General features: G+C 33.2%; 3 protein-coding genes across 3 annotated transcripts in view; 2 read left to right on the top strand and 1 right to left on the bottom strand.

Annotated features, from left to right (window-relative positions):
* LOC148309757 (uncharacterized) overlaps positions 1-26045 on the bottom strand; it is a 42829-nt gene that overhangs the window by 14535 nt on the left and 2249 nt on the right. The window lies entirely within an intron of this gene.
* Positions 10160-12934, top strand: LOC148309759 (uncharacterized). The gene is made up of 2 exons (XM_088259488.1): positions 10160-10331; positions 12016-12934. Exons 1-2 carry the CDS (start codon positions 10199-10201, stop codon positions 12603-12605), a joined length of 723 nt encoding a protein of 240 aa, XP_088115614.1. The 5' UTR covers positions 10160-10198; the 3' UTR covers positions 12606-12934.
* Positions 14577-17896, top strand: LOC148309758 (uncharacterized). Its single transcript, XM_088259489.1, has 2 exons — positions 14577-15848; positions 15994-17896. Exon 2 carries the CDS (start codon positions 16203-16205, stop codon positions 16578-16580), a length of 378 nt encoding a protein of 125 aa, XP_088115615.1. The 5' UTR covers positions 14577-15848; positions 15994-16202; the 3' UTR covers positions 16581-17896.

Genomic DNA, 26045 nt, shown 5'->3' with positions numbered 1-26045 from the left:
TAAAATTGTTGAATAAAGAGCATTTTCGTTAACCGAAATTTACTTTAATTCTCTCATTTTTCTCATAATACTCAGTAATCTGAACGACGCACTGCACGAATTACGTTCCGATTAGCGAACTGGCAATGTAAGAGTAAGTTCCTTTAGAAAAACTAAATCATAAAAAAATATGATAAGAGAGTGAATAGGAATATATCGCTCACTCCTTTCAAGAACGTCATAAATCAAAAATCGTAAATTTTTAGTTGTGCATGTTTTCGGAATGCCCATAAAATGTACTATATCCCACCAAAAGAGGCATATTTTTAACTTAATATTTACCCGCTACAGGGCAGATAGTGTTGTTTTTGCATTTTGAAGAAAAGTATTGTTTAATTATTTTTTAAATATACTAAATAGTTTTCGAATGGAGAAAAAAAGGTTTTACCTAAAAAGATCTGTTGCATAGTGTTGAATAGTAAAAAGTTCAGTAAGTGGCTTGATATTTATTTTTATTACGCTGTATTATATTTTTAAACTTAAAACTAGTTTTTTTCAAACGGAGAAAAAACCTTCTGGTCTAACCTAAAAAGATCTATTGCACAGTATAAAGTTCAATAAGTGGCTTGATGTTTATTTTTAATAAATTGTTTTATATTTTTAAACTTTAAAAACGTTCTCCTGAAAAATCAAGTTTTTTTATTTATGACGTTCTTGAAAGGAGTGAGCGATATGTAAATACAGTTTTGTTCAAAATAATGGATATTAATTATATAGCCCGGATCAAGCTATGTTTTCAATCAATTTTGTCCATGTTATATGGAAAATGTGTGGTCACCATATTTGTGAATGGGTGAAAAATAACCTGCCCGATACCGTCTCGCTGCGTTGCCAATTTTCTTATTTTGATTCAATGATTTAATTTTTTTTTAAAACATTTGAATAAAACATATTTTGACTAGTCCTACTAAATATTATGAAACAGCCTTGAAAGCTGAAATATGTATAAAACGTAAAAATCAATAAGTAAAGCTTTGAGAGGAGGCTGGCTATTTATAGAATCCGGGATAGACTTGCCCAAATATATTTTGTTTCTTTTAAAACCTAGGTGTAGCACTTCCCGACATATTTCACTCGTTGGAAAATATTTTTTTATATAAAATAAATCGCTCCGCCTCCGTAGTGTAATGGTCAGCACGCTCGACTACCCCTTACTGGAGGTCGCGGGCTCGATTCCCAGGGGGGTCAAATAAATTAAAAAAAAGTGATTCTTTCACTCTAAAATTTATTCAATATTATCCTGGAGTGGTTGGTACCTGAAGCGGAGGGCTGATCACCTTTCCTTCATGTGTCCATGATCAAGATATAACTGCGTTTATAATACGCAGTGCCCTATGCACCATCGGGTGTGAATGAGGGTTTTATGAAGAAACCGTTTTATTGTCATATTTCTACAAAATAAATCATTAAATTGAATAAAATAACAACTACATGTATGGTTTTTTTCACATATATTTTATTTGATCAGTGACCGGGTTTTGTCGTTACCGACACCATCAGATTAGGTCACCAGTTCTACTATTGAGAGATTGATTCTTAGAGAATCCATCAAACGCTTACTTTTTATTCCGACACCTGACCTGACCACTATCGTGTATTTGAAATACTTGATCGTGCCAAGTTTTTATTGGTCTTCCTCTGCTTCTATTTACACCTACATTTGCATCATAAATTTGTTTACTGTTATTTCTCCACTTATTTGATTCCAATGCCCAAACCATCTCAACAAACCTTCCCTATTTTATCGATAATTCTTATCCCTCCGCCTTGAATTCTTTCCATAGGTACTCGTATCAATCATCGTTTTGACGCACATTCGACTGAGAGATCGCATTTCGACTGCATTCGGTCTACTTTCACTTCCATTCCTTAGGGTTGAAACCAGGGGTCCGTTGTGTCCTGTTAATTTACTTTTTGCTGAAAGGTTTTTATTTGCTATAACTGATTTCAGTGCACCATTCACTATGATACCAGCATTCGCTCTCCTTTCGATGTTTGTATTTATCAATCTTTCCATCCCTCTACGAATATATGACGTGTATCTGTTTAAAAATTTACCCATTACAAAATACGAGTATTATCAAAACATTGGAAATCCTTATAATATTGAAAAATGGAAATAAATATATAATAATGAAATATGTATTAAATGATCAAATCACTCACATACGTTCACCTTAATTGTACCCATTAGAAAAAAAACAATAGATACTTACTTACCTAAATGTCATGTCGATAAGGAATACCTGCAGGAAAATTTATATTTCAGAGAACACAGGACTTCCTTATACAAGCGTGCAGTAGAAAGAGTTGTCAACCAATGGTTCCGATTGACCCATATCGCTCACTCCTTTCAACAACGTCATATATCAAAATATATCAAAAATCATCAATTTTCAGTTGAAATTTCACACGTTTCAATCCAAGAAAAATAAATGGTCGGTTATTTCCTACAAGACTTTCGGTCATTGACTTTTTATTTCGTTCTTAATAGAAATATTTTGTTACGACTGTATTTTACGTTCATTTTATTTGTACTTTTTGAACCAATAATATGCCTACTTAAAAAGAAAAGACATTATTTTATCATAAAGTAAACAATATGTAATATATCGCTCACTCCTTTCAAGAACGTCATAAATCTAAAATCGTCAATTTTCAGTTGTGCATGTTTTCGGAATGCCCAGAAAATGTACTATATCCCAGCAAAAGCTGCATATTTTTAACTTAATATTTACCGGCTACAGGGCAGAAAGTGTTGTTTTTGCATTTTGAAGAATAGGTATTGTTTAATTATTTTTTTAAATATACCCAATATTTTTCAAAGGGAGAAAAAACATTCAGGTTTTACCTAAAAAGATCTGTTGCACAGTAAAAAGTTCAATAAGTGGCTTGATATTTATTTTTAATGCATTGTATTGTATTTTTAAACTTTAAAAACGATGGCACGATCAGGTTTGCCGAATACTTGAATGTGGTCAGGTTAGGAGTCGTAATAATCGGCGGGTGTGTATGAGGAGATGCATGAACGTGGAAGAAGCGAAGAATGTTTGCAAAGACAGAGTGGTGTGGTGTTCTATTCTCTCTGCCTACCCCTTCAGAAAGCGGCGTGATGTTAAGTAAGTTAAAATAGATCTCCAGAAAAATTAAGTTTTTTTTATATATGACGTTGTTGAAAGAAGTGAGCGATATATTATATAAATTTAATAAATAATAATAATAAAACCCTTATCCGCACCCCAATGGTGCATAGGGCACTGTGTCTTATAAACGCAGTGTTATCATGATCGTTTTACTTATGAAGGAAAGGTGATCAGCCCTCCGCTTCAGGTACCAGTCCATGGTAATATTGAATAAATATTACAGTGAAAAAATCACTTATATTTATTTTACCCCCCTTGGGAATCGAACCCGGGACCTCCAGAACGTACGTACGAACGTTTTATATAAATTTACATTAAAAAATCTGTTTCTATTATAAAATTCTACTTTTAACCTTTACCGTAACTTTTATGTAATTATTATTAAAATGCGCTATTCACATTTATTCAATTTAAATTCATCTTAAAAAAAATTATAAATATTTAATAAAATCATGGTTTTCAACCCCTGCCTGTATTTAATATGTTATTAGATTAAAACCAATATTTTTAGCTTTTCCACTTTATTTTTATTTGACCAGCGACCGGGTTTCGTCGTTACCGACATCATCAGACTGGTCATCACCAGTCTGATGATGTCGGTAACGACGAAACCCGGTCGCTGGTCAAATAAAAATAAAGTGGAAAAGCTAAAAATATTGGTTTTAATCTAATAACATATTAAAAATGCAATTCCATCACGAAGTGTCAGTGGATAATATAAATCTATTAAAAAGTGCTAACCCTGCCTGTATATAACATCATTAGTTCAACATACTATAATAATGTATTATTATATGATAAAACTACAGAAAATAATTTTTGTAATTATTTTTCCACTCTACGACTTCAACCGTGTTTTCTAGTATAAAAAGCTTAATACGAGTATAAATTAAAAACAAACATAAACCTATTACACATGAAAATTCAATTAATTTTTGAGATAGCATTCATTATATGAAGAAAATGATAGTATATAATCAAATAATAACTGATAATTTTTCCCACATTTATAATTTTGTCTAACCTAAACGACGAATTTGGTCTCATATCATTAATTGATTCGGCAGTTACTTTGTAGTAATATATATCCATTTAAGTTCGAAAATGATGCGGAATATATCGAAACACGTGTCAGAACAGATAAGAAATTGTGGTATTTACCAAGTGAAACTTAAATTAAAAATTAATTATGTATAGTCTAGCGTCGGTAAGGACGAAACAGGCTTACGTGTTAAATAAAATGAATTAGGAAAAAAGCAATATACAGTAGTTAAAATAAAAATAATAAATTTGGATAATTTACATAGTGGCCTTAGTGCTCATAAAATGTCGGAAATTGCTACCTCAAGGTCGCTTCACTGTGAATGAATTGGGGAAAATAACATCTGGAATACACAGCTTTTAATTCTCTGGAGCCCTATTTTATTATTATCAAAACGACAACTATCTAATATGAATGATTCTGATTTGTTTGATTTGTTACCGGTTTTACATTATTTGAAAATAAAATCTGTATACAATATGGTGCCTAGTGAAAACTCGACAACAGCGGTGATGTTTTTTGTTTTTTTTTTCTTTTAATTTCCAACAAGATGGTTGCTAGTTGCCATGGTGATGTCTACCCTTGAGATCCTTCCTACCTATCATCTCTCATTTCGTATTCACTTGTCATAGGCCAGTTGCTAGGTAATTTGTTACGTTAATTATATATGTTTGGATATGTGAATCGAACGAGTGAAGAAAGTACAGTAAAACAAATTTATGAGGCGAATGTAGGTGGAAATACGAGCAGAGGAAGACCGAGGAATACTTGGCACGATCAAGTATTTCAAAAATTCTTGATAGTGGTCAGGTCAGGAGTATTGATGTAGCGTTCGACGGAATCTCTATGAAACGATATCTAAATAGTAGAACTGGTGACCCAAGATGTCGGTAACGTCGAAATCCGGTCACTGGTCAAATAAAATACTGCTACCGTTTCACAGCAGGGATAGGCAGAGAGGATGGAACGCCACACTCTTCTGTCCTGACATACACTCCCTTGCTTCCTTAATAATAACGCATAATCAAGTATGTATTTCAAACACTTGAAAGTGGTCAGGTCGGTAGTCGGAATAATCGACGGGTATATACAAGGAGATAAACGAATGTGGAAGGGGCGAAGAGTATTTCCTAAGATAGATTGGTGTAGCGTTCTATTGTCTCTGCATATTCGTACGGGGAAGTGGTGTGGTGGTTAGTTAGTTCGATATATATGGAAGTGAAGCATGGAGTTGGTAAAATAAGGATTAAAGTACACTGAATGCAGTCGAAATGCGATCTCTCAGACGAATGAATGTGCGGCAAAACGGCTAGAGATACCACCGGGTCCCCGCCTTCCTGGATGACCACCAAAGAGATCGTGGATAGCTCGGCTGTCCAAACTCAAAACACAGTAAGGGACATTTTTTTGGTAGTACGTTTTTTTTTTGCATTTTGGACTAAGTAGCATTTACTTAGTTCAAAAATACAAAAAAAAACGTAGTACAAAAAAAAGTCCCTTACTGTGTTTTGAGTTTGGACAGCCGAGCTGGGTGACCACATCACAGGAAAAATTACTTTCTTGAAAAAAACAGATCTTATGATCTAAAATAAGAAAAATAACAAGAAGAAGAGTTGCATTTTTTAAAAAGTAATAACCCGCAAAGCGTCTATTTTAGAGGCTTGTCTGCAGGTAGGATAGTAAGGATAGGGAAGGTAAATTGTTGGGTAATATATCCAAAATAAAATAAGAAAAATAATATAACACTCCGTGTTTGATAATGTCCTAAGAAGGCGAAACGCGTCACGTATTTAGATATACATAAATAAATGTAGAATTCAATCCAACAAAAACCTTGTTTTATTTTGGATATATTACCCAACAATTCAATATGGAATTCTACCAACTGTCTGCAGTTACAATAAATAAGGGAAGGTAAATGTTTAATTAATACAATTCGGCAGTTTTGTTTGTAGCGACTGGGCTATCGGTGTTATTCCATAAATAGGTTTAGTTTATCCCTGACAACCACCATAGCAACGCAAGGTTTGGGCGCAATCGATATAAAAATCCTCATAAATGTACCGAAATATGGAACGATTACACCAACGGAAATTTCCATAACAAAAATACCCAATTTCATTAATTGATTCGGCAGTCATTTTGTGGTAAAATATATCCATTTTTAATTAAAGATTTACTTAAATAAACAAGTTTCAGTCCACAACATTTTGAGAATGTTCAATTATTTTGAGAATGTTCAAATACTCTTCTTAGGAGTTTTTTTTTATAAACATTATAAATTAATGTTTTACTTGGTAAATACCACTATTTCTTAAAATCTACTCGGCTGTCCAAACTTAAAACACAGTAAGGGACATTTTTTTGTAGTACGTTTTTTTTACATTTTTGGACTAAGTAGAATCTACTTAGTCCAAAAATGCAATAAAAACGTACTACAAAAAAATGTCCCTTACTGTGTTTTGAATTTGGACAGCCGTACTGTGACACGTGTTTCGATGCATTCCGCATCATTTTCACACGGTGTTGGAAAATGACGCAGAATGCATCGAAACACGTGTCACAGTAGATTTTAAGAAATAGTGGTATTTACTAAGTAAAACTTTAATTTAAAAAAGAAAAAGTTTAAACATACATATAAACATACCGAGATTTCTACCGGTTTCGGTATTGTTTGCATGCTGTAGCAGTGATTGTCCAGACGAAGAGACGGGTACGTCTCGAAACCGGTAGACATAAAAATCTCGATTAGTGGTTAAATTCTAATATTACTAACATTTTTGTAAAAACATAAAAGTAAAAACAATTACATATGCAGTTTTTTGATGTCGGTTACAACGAAACCCGGTTGCTGATCAAATAAAATGAAAAAACTACATACATGTTGTTATTTTATTCTATAAATGCAGTTCCACCAAGAAATGTCAGTATAAAACTGAAATCTAATTACGAAGGACTCACAGCCTGGCATTTGACAGGTCGTAAGCCTTAGAATGCTCAGACTTCCATCTTCTTTCATAAAAAGGGAAGAATGATACATGTTTAATATCAAGTTAAGAAAACTTTAAATGAAAATTTTACCCTGTTCTATTCGAGTGACCTCTGTACGATATTTTCATATTAAATGTGTCATTTTGATGGCTGTAATAATTTCTCACAGTTTTTCATCCATCGACCGAGTTATCTACTCGAAGAACTGCGCAGTAGCGGACCACAAAACCAGCCTCCCCTCCCCTCTCCCTCCCCCTCTCCCCGCGCGTCTGGTCACGTAGCCGAGCGAGGAGCCGGCAACGCCGCGCGACGCTCGTACCCGAACATGCTTACAGGGGTCTGTTGTGAAAACAATCGCGATCTATACTATTTATGTACGTATGTATTTGCACATTTATGACTCGCAGCCATACTTCTGACGCTCGATGTATTCAGTTTTCGCAACAACACACCTCATTATAATGTTTTTATAATAAATTAATGATTTTACAAGGGTCTATTGTGGAAACAATTGCATATTTATGTATAGTAATAATAAGGCGGTATATTTTAATTTTATCTGCTCCGTATTTTATCTAGTCGTTTGTGGAGGTCCTCACCAAATCGTTACATTTCCATTATAAATTAAGTAATCAGGAATTCTAGTTTGTAAAATTATTACTCATTAGTGCAATTTAATGATTTCATATTGGTTAAACATATGATTAGTCACGTTTTGTCGCAAATTTAATTAAAATTTCGATAGAATACAATAAACAGATCAGATTTGCATTTAAAGGATTTTTGTGCAATATTGGAAATGTAACTGTTTGGTGAATACCTCTACATCTGAGATGTCGCTTTCTTTAGTCCTTTGACTGACATTTTCACTTCGAATTCAGTGACCTCTTCCGTTGTTATGTATGAAACGGAATGAATGACATTCTTCTTCCAACTTGAGCGTTTATTGTTCAAAATAAGGTCCCTCATTCCAGATTCTTGGGTCTAGGAGTGGAATATATTTGATAGGAAACAGGTGACGTGTGGTAAGTGAAAGAGCTGAGGGGAACACAACAGCTGTTTTGGGAAACTGAATGGAGGCGAAATAGTAAAGGGAGAAGGATAATAGTAGCAATGGCTAGGACACTCAGGTTGCCCAGATGTTCCTGTAGGAACTAATATACGAGTAGTTGAGGTAAAATTTACGTACATATTTTTACATTCGATAATATTGAGGGTAGTGTGATAACAATTATCCAGTAAAAAATACAAAGTTTTTGGGTCTAAGTACTCTACATAACTAAAGTGACCATACGTTCCCGTTTTTAGATAGCCTCAACGACATATTTTTTTCATATTTATATTATTTATTCCTCTTATTTTCTTTATCAACATTCCTTTTCATTTTATTAATACATAAAAACGGTGAAAAAATACGTGTTTTTTTACGTAAAAATTGGTAGACGTTTTGAGGACAACAAAATAAATGGTCAGTTTATGAATAACAGAGTTTATTTGCAAACTATAAAAACTAACTAACTAACTAACCATCACGCCGTTTCCCCGCAGGGGTAGGCAGAGAGAATAGAGCGCCACACCACTCTGTCCTTGCAAACATTCTTCGCCTCTTCCACGTTCATGCATCTCCTCATACATACCCGCCGATTGTTACGACTCCTAACCTGACCACTTTCAGGTATTTGGCATACCTGATCGTGCCATGTTTTTCTCGGTCTTCCTCTGCTTCTTTTCCCAATAACATTCGCCTCATAAATTTGTTTTACCGTTCTTTCCTCACTCATTCGTTCTACATGTCCAAACCGTCTCAGCACACCTTTCTTAATTTTATCGATAATGCTTATCTCAGCTTTGCATTCCTTCCTTATTTCAATATTCGCACATCTATCATACATCGTTTTGTCGCACATTCTTCTGAGAGATCGCATTTCGACTGCATTCAGTCTACTTTCATCCTTCTTTTGCCAACTCCATGTTTACATGCAAACTATAATATACAACATATTGTGATCATTCGTTATGTTTTTACCCAAGGGTCTTAGTTTTCAGTGAGAATCTACTAAGGAAAATTTAAGACTTTTCCCAGAAAAACTTTAAAATTTAAGACAAAACCCATAATTATTTACCTATTAAAATATTACCTAGTGGGTACATAAGCAATAATGGGCCAGACCATGTCACACCTAATTCACTACTTGAAAAAATATAAAAAATATATACATGTCAAACCATTACGCTGTTTTAATTCGTCATAGCCTCGTAAAGTAAATATCCCGTAAAATAGGGCCATTCTGTATTTTTTTTCTTATATAAATCTGCTATTTTTTTAAAGATTTAAGATTCTGTAGCAATTAATAATAAAATAAAAATATTACAGCCTAATTAACCATTAATTATAATATTCATACTACCCTTGACTGATACCCAAAGTGTTAATGAACGATCAAGTTGACATAACATGATCTGATGCAGCGCCCTATGCATCAATTGGTGCGGATAAGGGTCAGAAAAAGAAAAATAAGAATCATAATATCTCACAGAATAAAATAACAACTATGTAGTTTTTCCCACCTTAATTTTGCAAGCAACCGGGTTTCTTCGTAACCGACATCATCAGACTGGTCATGACCAGAAAATGCAGTTTCATCAAGAAATGTCAGAACAAAACATAAAAATTATCAATTAAAACATTCATATTAACAATGAAAAAATGGTCACGATGAGCTTTAAAAACGATTCCAAATTCGTTGGAAAACAACACAATTGGTGTCATCGTTTAATTGAATTCGGTTGTAGATTCGATTTTTCAATTTATTTTCCATTCTTTGTTTAGTAGAATAAGCAAAATAATAATTTTAAAAAACCGCCGGGATCAAATTGGTTTCTCCTTTCTGTCGCCGATATCGCCCGCTTTCCGGTAGACAGCGCGTAGCGACCGGCGCGGCTCAGTACTGGCGCAACCAGCTTGCCGGTTGCACGCGCCGACATGGACTGCGACGCGCTGATCGCGCACGTGCACGCCAAGCGCCCCATCTGGGACAAGCGCGACAGGCGCCACTCCAACCGGCACATGGTCGACAGGTGCTGGACCGACATCAGCAAGCAAATGCTGGTCGATGGTGAGTAGCTTGTAGCTTGTAGCTTACTTCTCAGGCTAACTAGGTACGTACTTGTAGTAGGCACTATTCCATAGGTGCGAACAAGCGCGCCGATGCAGGCAGGTCGGCTTTCCAAAATCAAAACACAGTAAGAGACACAAAAAAATGTACAGGAGAGCAAAAAAACGTGTTCATGACTTTAAAAGCGTGCCCTAATAAAACTATTTGAGTGAGCCAAATGAAAATTAGCTCCAAAGATGCGGTATATCACCAGATTTAATATTTAATATAAATATATTCTTTAATCTTTATAATTGAACGTTAGGCAGCGATTTTTTTAAAATTGAATATTTTAAAACACAGTAAGGAACAGGTACTACGTTTTAATTTTGACGATGCGACTTACTTGGTTTTTAATTGTATTTAAGTAGACTTTTGATTACCAAAGTGTACTTACTGCGTTTTTTAGAATTGTTATCTTAGGATTTAGCTGTATTTTAAAGATTTTTTCTTGAGCAGGTTATGGGGTACGTCTACTTAGTCCAAAAAAACGTTATTCAAAAAAATGTCCCTTACTGTGTTGAGGCAGTTTGGACTGCCGAGGAAGGTAGGTACGCGCATAACCAAACATCGCCGTGTTGTCAATGAGGGGCGACGTTGCCGGATCTAGTTTTTAATAATATTTATTTTGTCACAAGTGAGTGTCGTAAACATACGAGACCGAATTTTCTATTTGCGACGTAAGCTATTGGGAAATAAGTTATCCTTAATTTTCTTACTTTTGACTAATATTTATATTGTTTAATTTTGGGTCAGAACTCAATCATGGACATCATGGATAATTATTCCAATATTTAAGTCTTTATAAGCGGACTTGAGATAGTATTTTACGAAAATGGCGCTATACAAATTATCCAAATTATTATTATTGCCTTTTAAACAGTTTTTCTTCTCAATAGAAATTCAGTACTCTTTAAGAGAAGATTTATTTGTATTATTACGGTAATATATTTAAACATACATAAAATAAAACAAATACAATACATAGGTACAACTTTCAATGTTTTTTCTTTGGTTTTTTAATGAGTTTCCTTTAGGGGCTCGTACATCTTCGCGGTAGCCTTACAAGCTAGTCATGCTTCTATTACTCTCTACCTACTATTCTTACTCCATTTATTTTCCCAAATAAAAGTTTGTTCTTTACCCTTAGTTCCTTCACTCAAATATTGACTATGCAGGACTAACCATCTTGCCTTTATGCGAGTATAATCAACGATCGAGTTAACATCTTTTAGGGAATATAACAAATTACTTATATTACATTATACACGTACCTATAAATGTGTCATATATCGAGTACTAGTCCAATTAAAAAAATTATAATAATGTATAGTAGTTGTATACATTTACAAAGAGTATTGTAGAGTTCAACGAATCTATTATGAGATACATGCCAATACAGAGAGAATGCAACGTCACATTTTCTAAAATATTTAAGCTTGTTGTGTTTTAAATTCATTAATGAGCGTATTTGATGTTCTGAAATGCATCGAAACACGTGTCACAGTAGATTTTAAGAAATAGTGGTGTGAAATTTGAATTAAAATGGATAGTTTATAGCCACAAAGTGACTGACGAATCTATTATTGAAATTGCGCAATTGTTGGTGTTTGAAAATTAAGAGCTGAAATGTATTTTATTCCAGTGGTTTCACTACGGAAAAAATGGAAATATATGCGAGACCAGTTCGTCGTGGAGCTGGGAAAAAGTCACGCGATAAATAAAAAAACTGGAGCTCGCACTCCTCCGAAATGGCCATATTTCAAATCGCTTCTCTTCCTGAGACCTGTCGTGAGCCACAAATACAAGAAGGCTGACGCATCCTCCGGCCCTGACGCGTCGCTGAACGACATGGACACAGAAAACGAAGACGATGACGATTCCGAAGATTTGCAATCGAAGACGGACAGCGAGGAAGATAGTGTCACGCAAAAACCGCGCAAAACTAACCATCTCCAAAACGACAATTTTAGTTTAGCTCTGATCAATATTGAAAAAGAAAAACTCAGGATTTTGAAGGAGAAGACGAAACTGATTGCGCAAGAAGCCGACGATGATTATCTTTTTTTCAAAAGTATAATCCCTTTTGTTAATAAAATTGACGACTGTAAGAAGTTGAAATTCAGGACTCGCGTGCAAGAAATCGTGGAAGAGTTCATCAGTGATGAAGAAGCCTACCATCTCGTGCCAGTCCCTGATGATGGTATATCGAAGCTGGAGTTCACGGAATGCTGATTTCAACTTCTGTGATTCTCTGCGTCGAAAAATGTACGGAGGTTGCTTAGTTTTTCAAAATCTTTCATTCCTAGATGGGACTTATCATTAGGCGCGGACACCTCGTAGCAAAAGGAGTTCCTATTTGTTGCATAAATCGATGGGTAGTGAATGAGCCAAACATTTAAAGGAGGTTGTGTCAAGATCCACATTTAAATAAAAATATTTTTAAACGTCTCGCAAGTTGGATTTGGTATAAACTGCTACACTATATTATTTATTGATCTGGTGTTTAATTTGTAGAACTCCATAATTTATGTATATTGAAATATTAAAATCTAACACTGATTTTTAGGGTCTACTAAGTTATTTACTATTTTATTTTTTTAAACATTGAAAACATCGTCACCATTGTTTCGTCCTGTTAGGGCATTATCAAACTATGTACACTATATTTCTAGCTATAATGGCTTGAATATATCGCTCACTCCTTTCAAGAACGTCATAAATCAAAAAACTTGATTTTTCAGGAGAACGTTTTTAATGTTTAAAAACATAATACAAAGTATTAAAAATAAATATCAAGCCACTTATTGAACTTTTTACCGTGCAACAGATCTTTTTAGGTAAAACCTGAAGGTTTTTTAGCCATTTAAAAAATATTGAGTATATTTAAAAAAAAAATAAACAATACCTTTTCTTCAAAATGCAAAAACAACACTTCTGCCCTGTATCGGGTAAATATTAAGTTAAAAATATGCCTCTTTTGCTGGGATATAGTACATTTTCTGGGCATTCCGAAAACATGCACAACTGAAAATTGACGAATTTTGATTTATGACGTTCTTGAAAGGAGTGAGCGATATGTTGAATTATCGGCCGAAACAAATAAAAAACCCAAGAGAAAAAATACTTAGCATACGTAAATTTACATTGAATTTATGGAATGAAATGTGATTTTTAGTGAAGGTGATAGAAATTAATATAATTTTATTTATATAAAATGATTGTAGAAAACAAATATTGGAAAGTTTTTTTTATTTTTTGCTTATTAGTGCCAAAAATACTTGAATATACCTACTAGAATATGTAAAATATTCATTTTAAAAGTTAAACCGACTATGAAATAGATTCATAGTTATAAATTTAAAAAATATGCTCACAAATATTTTGATCCGACACTGGCAAACAATTTTTATAATAATTATAACTAAAATGTAACTTTGTTTTAAAATCACTATAAATTTATAGTGATTTTAAAACAAAGTTACATTTTAATTATAACATGGAAAATCACAAAATTAGTGCTTCAAATATTTTTTTTCTGCTGCCTCGAATCCGCACCCCAGTTTCAATACTAACCTCAATTATTGCATCATCATACTGTCACGATCAAGATGCAATTCATTAAAATTTACGTACAAGTAGATCAAATGAACAAATAGAGCTATGAACATAATGTTATTTATCCAATAAATTTGCAAAGTTGGCATCTTCGTCTGCACATTCGTTTATTTGTGGAAAAATACTGGAAAATATTTCTTGCCTTTGTATTAGACTCTTTGATTGTCATATGTATTTCTATGAACGCATATAGTGCGAATTGGTTAGACAAATATTAAACATGGTTTATCCGATGTGACGGCCATTTGAGAAAGAAGTACTGCGCATATATTATAATAGGCTTTTGTCACGATGTTGGATTATTGGCTAATAAATTAATATGAAAAATCACAAGACTGTCGATAACATTCTTATTGAAATCTGTAGGGAACTAATGGAGATATTAAAGTTTAAACTTTACATATTTGAATAAAACGAAAAACGTGCGTTCGCATACGTTATCAAATTTCCGTCATCGTCATAAAAATGACGTCATAAGGTTTATTGTCTTTGGTTTATAGAGCTGTAATAGTAGTAGTTTGGATTTTTTTCTTTACCGCTACACTACCTTGTCTTATACAAATATGAGGGGAGGGGGGGGGTGGTAGGGTGGACCATAGACATAAACAAATAGAGCCGCCAATAATTTAGCAATGACACCAACATTAAAATAACACCATCGTTTCTGTGACGTCAGTCATTGCCAACTTACGAAAATAACGTTTTTTCGAAGGCGAATTTTCCAAAAGAAAATGATGAATGAAAATATTGATATATCGGCTGTTAAAAACACAAAACGAGTCTACTACAATCCTTTATAGGTTGAGTGTCCTATATATGTTAAATTAGATAATCATCCCGTCTGACAAAGATCCATTATTTGGTATACCGAAAGATTTTCGGGATATTGAAACTTGAGACTCAAGCACAAAACAAAATATTATAGACTTGTATGCATCAACATTTTACGAATTGTGAAAACAACATGTTTGGGAATCCCAAGACTTCGACTTAAGTGTAAGTTGAAGGAAAAAAAACATCGGTGATTTTCAAGATAGCTAGTTGAACCCTATCGCTCAAAAAACTAATAAAATGTAACAAAATGTTTTACAATGATCTATCATAAGTTGGGTGTCTACAGGGTTCACGTCTTCAGATAAAGTGTCCTTTATAGGACATTTACAACTAAATTTAAAAGCCTTAAACTGCAATAGTTATTTTTTATTTTAGTTATTTTGTATGTTCTTACATGGTTTTTTACTTTTTCACTTGCAAAAATTCACAATACTTATTTATTCAGGCGTTTTACAATATCTGATTAGTTCAGTCAATATTGATTAAAACTATTCATCATATTAACGTCATTTTTTGTTTGTCATATAAATAATTGTTAAGTTATATTTTGTTATTGTAAAAAACACGATTTATGCCAACATGAAATATTCATTTAAAATTATAATCGAATAATATTTTTTAAGTTAGATATGCGGTAAAATAACGTCTATAAATTTCATTAATTGATTCGGTCAAAGTGACTTTGTGATAAAATCTATCAATTTTTAATTCATGTTTTACCTAGTAATTACCACTTTTTTTATTAAAATCAACTGTGACACGTGTTTCGATGCATTCTGCATCATTTTCAAACACCGTATGATGGGGAATGTATCAAAACACGTGTCACAGTAGATTTTAATAGAAAAGTGGCATTTACCAAGTAAAACATTAATTAAAAACCTGTATAAAGTATGAAGTTTTAATTTCTGATAAATTAATATAAAATGTATTGTTATTCGGATAGGAAAAAATCAATTCTTTAACAGTGCTTGTGTTAACTCGACTAGCAGACATTTTGAGACAAAATCAACGTTGCTATTACAGGCAGGTTTTTTAGGTCTCAAAAATAATATACCAAAAATTTCAACCTTAGCTATTCATCAATGTGTCCTTTGTGTCAAAAATGCCATATTAAGCCTATGTACTGTAGCTATTGTTCGATTCTGAACGAAACTGTATTTTTTTTCAGTAAACTCAGTGCGGAAAAAATGGAAATACTTGCGCGACCAATTCGCCGTAGAGCTGGGGAAAAGTACTTCGGCCAGCGAAGAAACAGGAGACAACCCGACACCAAAATGGCCATATTTCAAATCTCTTCTTTTCCTAAAGAACGTAGTCAAAGTGAGAACTTCGTCAACTAATTCGTCGGCGAAAACTAGGAAAGCGACACCCGTAATCATGGACCACGAGCCCGGAGAAATACCTGATGACGAGCCTGACCATAAGTCAGACAGTGAAGAAGACGACACTGAGGATAGAATACACAAGAGACTGCAAAGTGACCGCTTCAACTTGGCGTTGATCAATATAGAGAAGGAAAAATTGAGACTCTTGCAGGAGAAGACCAAGATCAAAGCTCAAGAAACGGACGGCGATGATTTGTTTTTCAAAAGCATAATTCCGTTTGTTAAAAAAATCAACGAATCTAAAAAACTGAAGTTCCGTATACGCATACAACAGCTAGTGGAAGAATTTCTCACCGAAGATGAGGCCTTCCATCTCGTTGTTTCAGCTCCCCATTCTGGTTTATCCAAAATGGAGTTTGCTGATTGTTGAACTCATTCCAATATCCATATTTCTTATCATAAAAATTAAAGTTTATTTTAGTATAAGCAAATAATTTCATGTAAAAATTACTACAATTCGTATTATTTTTTGACATCTCGTCAAAGATGAAGACGAATATGGAAGTCTGGGCATTTACGGGGCTGACGACCGTCATAGGCTGGTTTAAGTGATCACTTTACACACGTGTAACATTCACCAATTCTACCCATTATTGACAACCACACCACTCAAATTCTTGGAAGTTCTATATAAAACCAATTTTGAGACATTATTCTTGAATCACTAGAACTTCACTAGAGGTATCTATTGGTGAGATGAAAAGTATTTGGACACACTCAAAATGTTGTACTACAATTATTGTTAAAATCTTCAAAGAAATAAGGGGAATTTAAAGGATATTAAACCTTAAGTGCGTCGTTAAGATATTAATCTATTTCTACCCGCAACGCATCTGACTGCGAACAGTTTTAAATTTTCAATTCGCAATTTTTGGTAAAAAGCCAACACAGAGAGAGTTTTAAAAATTGAAACTTTCACACTATAAGCACAGCAATGCGATATCATGTGACATTTGTGGAACAATAATAATTTCTCCTGTAATTGGAGATAATCCAGATTTTGTGAACAAGTATTTGGACACACTCAAAATGTTGTAAACAATAATGTTATGGATTATTACAACAGGTTAATTATGAATAAACGAAGGAAACCAACTTTGCGTATTTATTATTTATATTAGATTTAAGTTTTGTACTGACATTTCTTACACTCTTCAATTCATATAATTTAACTCATATTTATGTATTTTTTAAATCAAATACAGATTTTTTAAGTCTAAGTTATATTTTATTAAAAAACACAAAAATTGTCACGATACAATTGTCACAATATTAATTTTTATGTGTTTTTTTAATAAAATACAACTTAGTAGATTGAAAAAATCTGTGTTTGATTTAAAAATTAATACATAATTTAAAATGGAGTTCTACAAATTAAACGCGAAATCAATAAATAAACTTATTTTGTTAGGTGAATTATATAAAATCGTAGTTTTAAACCTCTGCCTTTTGAATATAACAGAATCTTATCTAGCATCTCACCAGTCTGATGATGTCGGTAACGACGAAACCCGTTACTGGTCAATTAAATTAAAAGTGTAAACAACTATTATATAGTTAATTTAAATGCCAAATATCAAGTTTGTATAATATTGTATATTTTTATTTAAGAAGTTCTCAAACTATGAAACTAACAATAAATAAATAAAATTGTCTTTTAATTGTAAATAAATATTGTGATCTATGAAAAATATTTTGTTTTTATTATATTTGTATTAATTAAAATCTCCTCGATGATTAAGACACAACTAGAGTCTAACAGTCTACCATTCATTATACGAGTATACTCGTAATTTGGATTATGACAGACGACTTTTCGATAAAATCTTGTCTAATAAATCAACTCTTTTGGCTACTAAATTTAATATGTAGTTAAATTCATAAACACTGTTTAAAAATACATGTACGTAATATTAAAATATTTTTCTTATGTTTTGAATATTGAAAGCATTAACTTTGTGGATCATATTGATATATTATTTCGAGAAATAAAAATACAATACAACAAGCTGAGATAAGCATTATCGATCAAATTAAGAAAGGTGTGTTGAGATGGTTTGGACATGTAGAACGAATGAGTGAGGAAAGAACGGTAAAACAAATTTATGAGGCGATTGTTAGTGGGAAAAGAAGCAGAGGAAGACCGAGAAAAACATGGCACGATCAGGTATGCCAAATACTTGAAAGTGGTCAGGTTAGGAGTCGTAACAATCGGCGGGTATGTATGAGGAGATGCATGAACGTGGAAGAGGCGAAGAATGTTTGCAAGGACAGAGTGGTGTGGCGCTCTATTCTCTCTGCCTATCCCTGCGGGGAAGCGGCGTGATGGTTAGTTAGTTAGTTAGTTAAAGTACTTTGTGTTCTGATCCACTCACATATCGCTCACTTCTTTCAAGAACGTCATAAATAAAAAAAACTTGATTTTTCAGGAGAACGTTTTTAAAGTTTAAAAATATAATACAATGTATTAAAAATAAATATCAAGCCACTTATTGAGATTTTACTGTGCAATAGATCTTTTTAGCTAAAATCTGAAGGTTTTTTCTCCATTTGAAAAATAATTAGTATATTTAAAAAAATAATTAAACAATACATTTTCTTCAAAATGCAAAAACAACATTTTCTACCCTGTAGCGAGTAAATATTAATTTAAAAATGTGCCTCTTTTGCTGGGATATAGTACATTTTTTGGGTATTCCGAAACCGTGCACAACTGAAAATTGACGATTTTTGATTTATGACGTTCTTGAAAGGAGTGAGCGATATGTGCAATGTAATGCTTGATGAAATAGACATCAATACTGTTTCTTTTAATACGTTTAAGAGAAATACTGTTGATGTGTATTTGACTACTTGATAAAGAAATTTTCTATTATTTGATAAAAACATGTAATGTAATTTTATTATATAGTCATAATTATATGTACATGACAGTTTATTTTTATTTTTAGATTACTTAAGTGAAAACCTCTAATTGGAATGTTATTTTTTTAATTTTATTATATTATGTTATTTTTGTTCAATATTCTGGTTAATAAACCAACAGGTTTTCCAATAAATAAATAAATAAATTATGTTTAAATAGAAAGTAAAATTTGATTTGGAATAAGTAATGGGTTTTCAAAAAATCGCAAATGTGAATATCATTTTAAATGCATAGAGCTGGAATTTATAGGGTATTAACGGGAATGTTTCAGGTATTTCATAATTCGGGGAAAATATGACTCATTAAAAATACTTTTTTTTTGTGTACTCACAAAGAATCAGGACACCAAAATACTGTAAGTACTTACTTACATCCGATATTCGTAGCCATTAGTGATAATGTCTTATTCAACTTAATCTACCTGAAGTCTCGTCATTATTAATTACAGGTAACTTTTTCCTATTTTTGAATCAGCCATAGGTAAACAGACAGACCTAACGACTTCTTTGTTCTATGAATGGGACGTTTTACTGTTTTGGATCAATATACCGTAATTGAGTGGGTAGCGAGCAGACTGGGAGAAGGTTACATCGATCCACCCTCTAACTGTAACACGTATCGCTCACTCCTTTCAAGAACGTCATATATAAAAAAACTTTATTTTTCAGATCGTTATTAAAGTTTAAAAATATAATGAAATGTATTAAAAATAAATATCAAGCCACTTATTGAACTTTTTACTGTTCAACAGATATTTTTAGGTAAAACCTGAATGTTATTGTTCCATTTGAAAAATATTTAGTATATTTAAAAAAAAAACTAAACAATACCTTTTCTTCAAAATGCAAAAACAACACTTTCTGCCCTGTAGCGGGAAAATATTAAGTTAAAAAATGCCGATTTTGCTGGGATATAGTAGGTACATTTTCTGGGCATTCCGAAAACATGCACAGCTGAATATTTACGATTTTTGATATATGACGTTGTTGAAAGGAGTGAGCGGTATGTAGACTTGATACGACGACCCTTCGACCTTTCCTCGAAGTTGGGATGTATTTACAACCTTTATTATATGGGACATTCCTAATCCGATTCCCAGGTAATATAAGTAAGAATAAAAATTAGGTTAGGGTTCTATTATGTCCCAGTTTGACAGGGGATATCCGGGTTTGATAAGTGTTTTCCTGCCAAACAAATCGATAGCGTTTTACCTTTTTTAGCAAATAAGATAATAAACGTGTAAAAACACTCACAAGTCAATTGTAGATACTTTTTTTTCATTTTGTCCGCCTACGTAGTGTAATGGTCAGCATACTCGCCTACCGTTCTGGACGTCCCGGGTTCGATTCCCAGGGGGGTTTAATAAATATAAGTGATTTTTTCACTCTAATATTTATTCAATATTACACTGGACTGGTACCTGAAGTGGAGGGCTGATCACCTTTCCTTCATGTGTAATCGATCGAGATAATACTGCGTTTATATGAAGCAGTGCCCTATGCACCATTGGGGTGCGGTAAGGGTTTTATTATATATATATATATATATGTATATATATATATATATATATATATATATATATATATATATATATATATATATATATATATATATATATATATATATATATATATATATATATATATATATATATATATATATATATATATATATATATATATATATATATATATATATATATATATATATATATATATATGTATGTGTGTGTAAATATATATATTTAACTAGACTGAGCAGTTGGACCGAGTACAGCCGAAAACAATAAATAAAATTAAGAAGATAGAATTGAAAATGTCATTTGTAAGTGACGTTTGATATTTACGATTTCATTGTGAAGTTGCGGCGATTGCGGAACAGGACGTGGGCAGGGTTCAGTAAGTAAGTGATCAGGTGATCAGCGGTTCTGTCATTGATCGCGGATTAGTTAGCGCTCTTTGACTGATTTCCTGATTGGGAGGACAATGGGTTCCTACATATCCACTACCGGCAATAACTAATTAACGGTGCTATTCATGATTTATTACAATACAATAATTCTTAACTGTCAGAATTAATTATTATTATTATTCTATTATCCGTCTCCGCAGTGTAATATTTTTTATCAATTCATTAATTGGTTCGGCAGTCACTCTGTGGTAAAATCAAGCCATGTTTATTTTAATTTTTACTTGGTTATTACCACTATTTATTAAAATCTATTGTAACACGTGTTTCGATGCATTCCGCATCGTCACCAAATATCGTTATTTTCAAACACCATTTTCAAATATGCGGTAATTAAAAATGATGCGAAATGCATCGAAACACGTGTCAAAATAGATATTAAGAAAAAGTGATATTTACCAAGTAAAACTTATGCTAAAAATATTTTTAATGTCTTATTTTTCTTTATTTGTCCGCCTCCGTAGTGTAATGGTCAGCACGCTCGGCTACCGTTCTGGAGGTTCCGGGTTCGATTCCCAGGGAGGGAGTGAAATAAATACACGTGATTTTTTCACTCTTATATTTATTCAATATTACCCTGGACTGGTACCTGAAGCGGAGTTCCTTTCCTTCGTGTGTTAACGATCAAGATAACACTGCGTTTATATGATGCAGTGCCCTATGCACCATTGGGGTGCGGGTAAGGGTTTATAATAATAATTCTATTATTACTCTCTACTATTATAATCTAGAGACGAACAATTACTTAAACATGAAAGCTGGAATTACATAATATTAAAATAATTTCTAAATCTACAATGGTTAGCACGTTTAGCTACTTTGCTGGAGGTCCCGGGTTCATGGAAGTCTACACGTATGTAAAGTGTTCACATAACCGGTCCATGACAGATCAAAGCCCTGTAAATAACTACACTTCCATATTCTTCTTCATCTATGTTGATACGTCAAATAAAATGTAAAAAATAACTCCTTGGTAGAGAAAACCCAGATTTGTGAACAAGTATTTGCACACACTCTAAATATGCATATTATCGATTTCTCACAGTAATATTTTTTTATATTACCATGGAATGTGAGCAACGAATAATATAACACTGCGTCAATACGATGCAGTGTTCTATGCACCATTGTGTGCGGATACGGATTAGAAGAAGTGTAGATTACTTTAACATTATTTCCGGGCTTTTATTTCTAACGACTTTGTCATTTAAAACCGGTTGTCAATCAGTAAAGAAAATTAATTATTGCTTATGTTTTTACCAAATAAAAATACAGTTATAAATAGTTATCTCTGCTACGTTGTGTTTTGACTGTAATTCCATTACATAAATGAGTCACAATACAAAAACATTAAAATAAAATGTTGGCACAATGGGTATTAGGGAGAAAGGTCATACTATTTTAGTTAATTCTAAAATAATAATGTGAGTCAGACTTAGACGATACATAAACAATGAGCACTTTCTTTTTTTGTACGGTTGTTCGTTACAAGATTAAACTTTCAACATGATCACAGAATAGCACCAAGTAAACAAATATAATGATAAGGACATGTTTTCTTCAACTGTGCGCATTCTTAAGTTTTATCAGCGATAAAAGTTGCGTTATTGGGGTTATCACGGTTATCGCAGTGTTTGTTTACTTGCGATATTTTTAAACTAGCTTGATACATACGAGTAGACACATAACATGGTGATAAAATAAACTTAGCATAAATTGTAAACAAGGCGATAAAGCAATAATACCCACAATTATTAATAATAAATAAAAACGTAAAAAACATTCTCAACTTTTCAGCGATTACAGTAAAGCCTCGATATAACGGACTAATTGGGGGGGAAATGCGATCTCTCGAAAGAATGTGCGACAAAACGATGTATGATAGATGTGCGAATAGTGAAATAAGGAAGGAATGCAAAGCTGAGATAAGCATTATCGATAAAATTAAGTAAGGTGTGTTGAGATGGTTTGGACATGTAGAACGAATGAGTGAGGAAAGAACGGTAAAACAAATTTATGAGGCGAATGTAAGTGGAAAAAATAGGAGAGGAAGACCGAGAAAAACATGGCTCGATCAGGTATGCCAAATACTTGAAAGTCGTCAGGTTAGGAGTCGTAACAATCGGCGGGTATGTATGAGGAGATGCATGAACGTGGAAGAGGCGAAGAATGTTTGCAAAGACAGAGTGGTGTGGCGTTCTATTCTCTCTGCCTACACCTGCGGGGAAGCGGCGTGATGGTTAGTTAGTTAGTTAGCTAAGTGGGGGGAGGGGGTGTCCGTTAAAGCCGAAAGTCCGTTTTTCAAAAAAAGCCTTAAACTAAATATTTAAATTTTTTGAAAATATGAACACTGTATTTAGATACAAACACAAGTGTCTCTTACGACTGCGGACTCTTAAGTCAGCCTTATTAATTAATTTCTAATAATGAGCCGCCCAGGCTCACAGAAATAGTATGAAATTGAAATACATATTTGTGTAAAAATGTAAAAAACACAAATATTTATCTTAAAAAAAAAAAAAAAACAAATTCTGGTAACTGTTTTCGGACTCGTCGTGAAGTGACGTTGCTGTTTGATATCGACGCATTTGCTTTCGGTAATCCTGCTTTAAAAAAGGAATCAAGTTTTGTTTGCACTTTTGAAGTTTACTGTTTTTTTTATAATCATCTCTCTGAAATTTAAAAAATGCATTTAATATACTTGAGCTTCGTTATCTGGCGAACAGTCAATCAATGTTATTGGATCGTCGAGATGTGATCTTACCACTGATAACCTCATTTTTGACAGTGTTGTTGTTGCTCCAGCTAGCAGGACGGCATTATGTCTCAAATTCTAGTGCTAAACGTATGACATGATTATCATGGCCGCTATTTTTTTTTTACATGCGACGACGCGTGAATTTAAGCATGCATGATATTAACAGGACGTTTTATTTTTTTTATATTTGACTGGATTTTTTGTCCGTCATATTCGAAGTCCGTTAAATAGAGGTCCGTTATATTGATGTTTTACTGTACTTTTAAATTTTAACACAGCTTCATGATTTATTTATCAGCTGCGTTGCTGCCATGGAGACAGGCTGTCAATATAAAATATGGAACATCTTTAATTGTCTCTTGGTAAGGGCATGGGCCATAGAGCGCAGAGCAAAGCATCAGATAATGCAGCGTTGATTGTGAATTGCAAAATACAATGAATAGTATATTTTTTCCCCGACAGATTCATTACAGTTATAAAAATACAGGGTCATCGAAAAATAATGCCAACATTTAAAAAAACTATAGCACTGACACCAAAAATGTTATACGGGTAATTCTATCCCCGAACGCTAGCTGGTGAACGTAAGTTTATACAAAATTTGAGTGTGTCCAAATACTTGTTCACAAATCTGGATTATCTCCGATCATAGGAGTTATTTTTTAACATGAAATATTAGTAGTGTGGTTGTCAATCATGAGTAAAATTAAGGAATGTTACACGTGTGTAAGTGATCACATACACCAGCCTATGACGGTCATAAGCCACCTTAAATTGTCAGTCTTCCATATTCTTCTTTATCTATGTTGAAATGTAAAAAACGTACATTTTGTTTGAGAAGTAGCGTGATTCTGATTCTTTCCCAACGGGTAGATCGGTAGAGGGAGCCCCCATTGCCAGGCCTCCAAGAAGTCCTGATCTCACCCCATTGGATTTAATTTTCTGGAGGTACATTAAAAAAATTGTGTACGCAGAAAAGATTCAGGATATGGAGCACATGCGGGAGGGAATTTCTGCCGCTATCTTGACAGTTACTCATGAATTGATTGCACTATATGACTACACACTAGACATAAGCAGAGCGACGAACATCGAATTTAAAAAAATCCTTTTTCCGCACATTTTAAGATCGAAACCATTGAATTATCCCATTGAAGGGAAATATGCGTGATCGAAGATGTCGTTAGGTTTGGAAGGCAACGAAGGAGACAATGGTATGCGCATGTGAGGAGAATGGAACCATCCAGACTCCTCCACATTGCTCTGTAAGGCCAACCCCAAGGTATACGACTTCAGGGCAGACCGCCAAAGCGACGGATCAACAGCTGGGAATCAACATTGCAGGAGGCTAATCTCTCTTAAAAACAGGCCACAAGGGCTATACCAAGCAGAGGAAGAAGAACATTGAATTTCCTTTAATATAAATATTAAAAAAATGTATCAAACGGTTATTTTAAATGTTGGCATTATTTTTCGATGATTCTGTACATATAGATCACTCCTTTCAAGAATGTCAAAAATCAAAAATAGTAAATTTTCAGTTGTGCATGTTTTGGGAATGCTGGTATATACCAACAAAAAAGGCATATTTTTAAATTAATATTTACCCGCTACAGGGCAGAAAGTGTTGTTTTTGCATTTTGAAGAAAAGGTGTTGTTTAATTTTTTTTATATAAGTATACTAAATATTTTTCAAATGGTGAAAAAACCTTCAGGTTTTATCTAAAAAGATCTGTTGCACAGTAAAAAGTTCAATAAGTGTCTTGATATTTATTTTTAATATACTACATATATTTTTAAACTTTAAAAACGTTCTCCTGAAAAAACAAGTTTTTTTATTTATGACGTTCTTGAAAGGAGTGAGCGATATGTAGCTGTAATAGTCTGGTTTTAACACTGAGCCATTTGTTTACCTGTAGTTTATAATGACAGATGATCCATTTAAAGACTGTTGACACGAAATGAAATAATTCCTACCTACACTGTGTGTCATGATTCGCGATAATACAGCGCCCATTTAATTACTTTGTTATTGTGGAATTAATATTATTTATTGGCAAATCGCTCACTCCTTTCAAGAACGTCATAAATCAAAAATCGTCAATTTTCAGCTGTGCATGTTTTCGAAATGCCCAAAAAATGCACTATATCCCAGCAAAAGCGGCATATTTTTAACTTAATAT

This window comes from Brachycentrus maculatus, unplaced genomic scaffold (assembly GCF_059751285.1).
Source record: "Brachycentrus maculatus isolate JH-2025_06_01 unplaced genomic scaffold, ASM5975128v1 h1tg000117l, whole genome shotgun sequence".
Classification (NCBI taxonomy): Eukaryota; Metazoa; Arthropoda; class Insecta; order Trichoptera; family Brachycentridae; genus Brachycentrus; species Brachycentrus maculatus.
The sequence above is the reverse complement of the archived record's forward strand: the minus strand, read 5'-3'. Positions and strand labels throughout refer to the sequence as shown.

Coding starts and splice junctions, on each gene's coding strand:
- LOC148309758 (XM_088259489.1), top strand. CDS start 16,203: ATGGACCACGAGCCCGGAGAAATACCTGATGACGAGCCTGACCATAAG.
- LOC148309759 (XM_088259488.1), top strand. CDS start 10,199: ATGGACTGCGACGCGCTGATCGCGCACGTGCACGCCAAGCGCCCCATC. Junction 10,332..12,015: donor CAAGCAAATGCTGGTCGATG/GTGAGTAGCTTG, acceptor ATTTTATTCCAG/TGGTTTCACTACGGAAAAAA.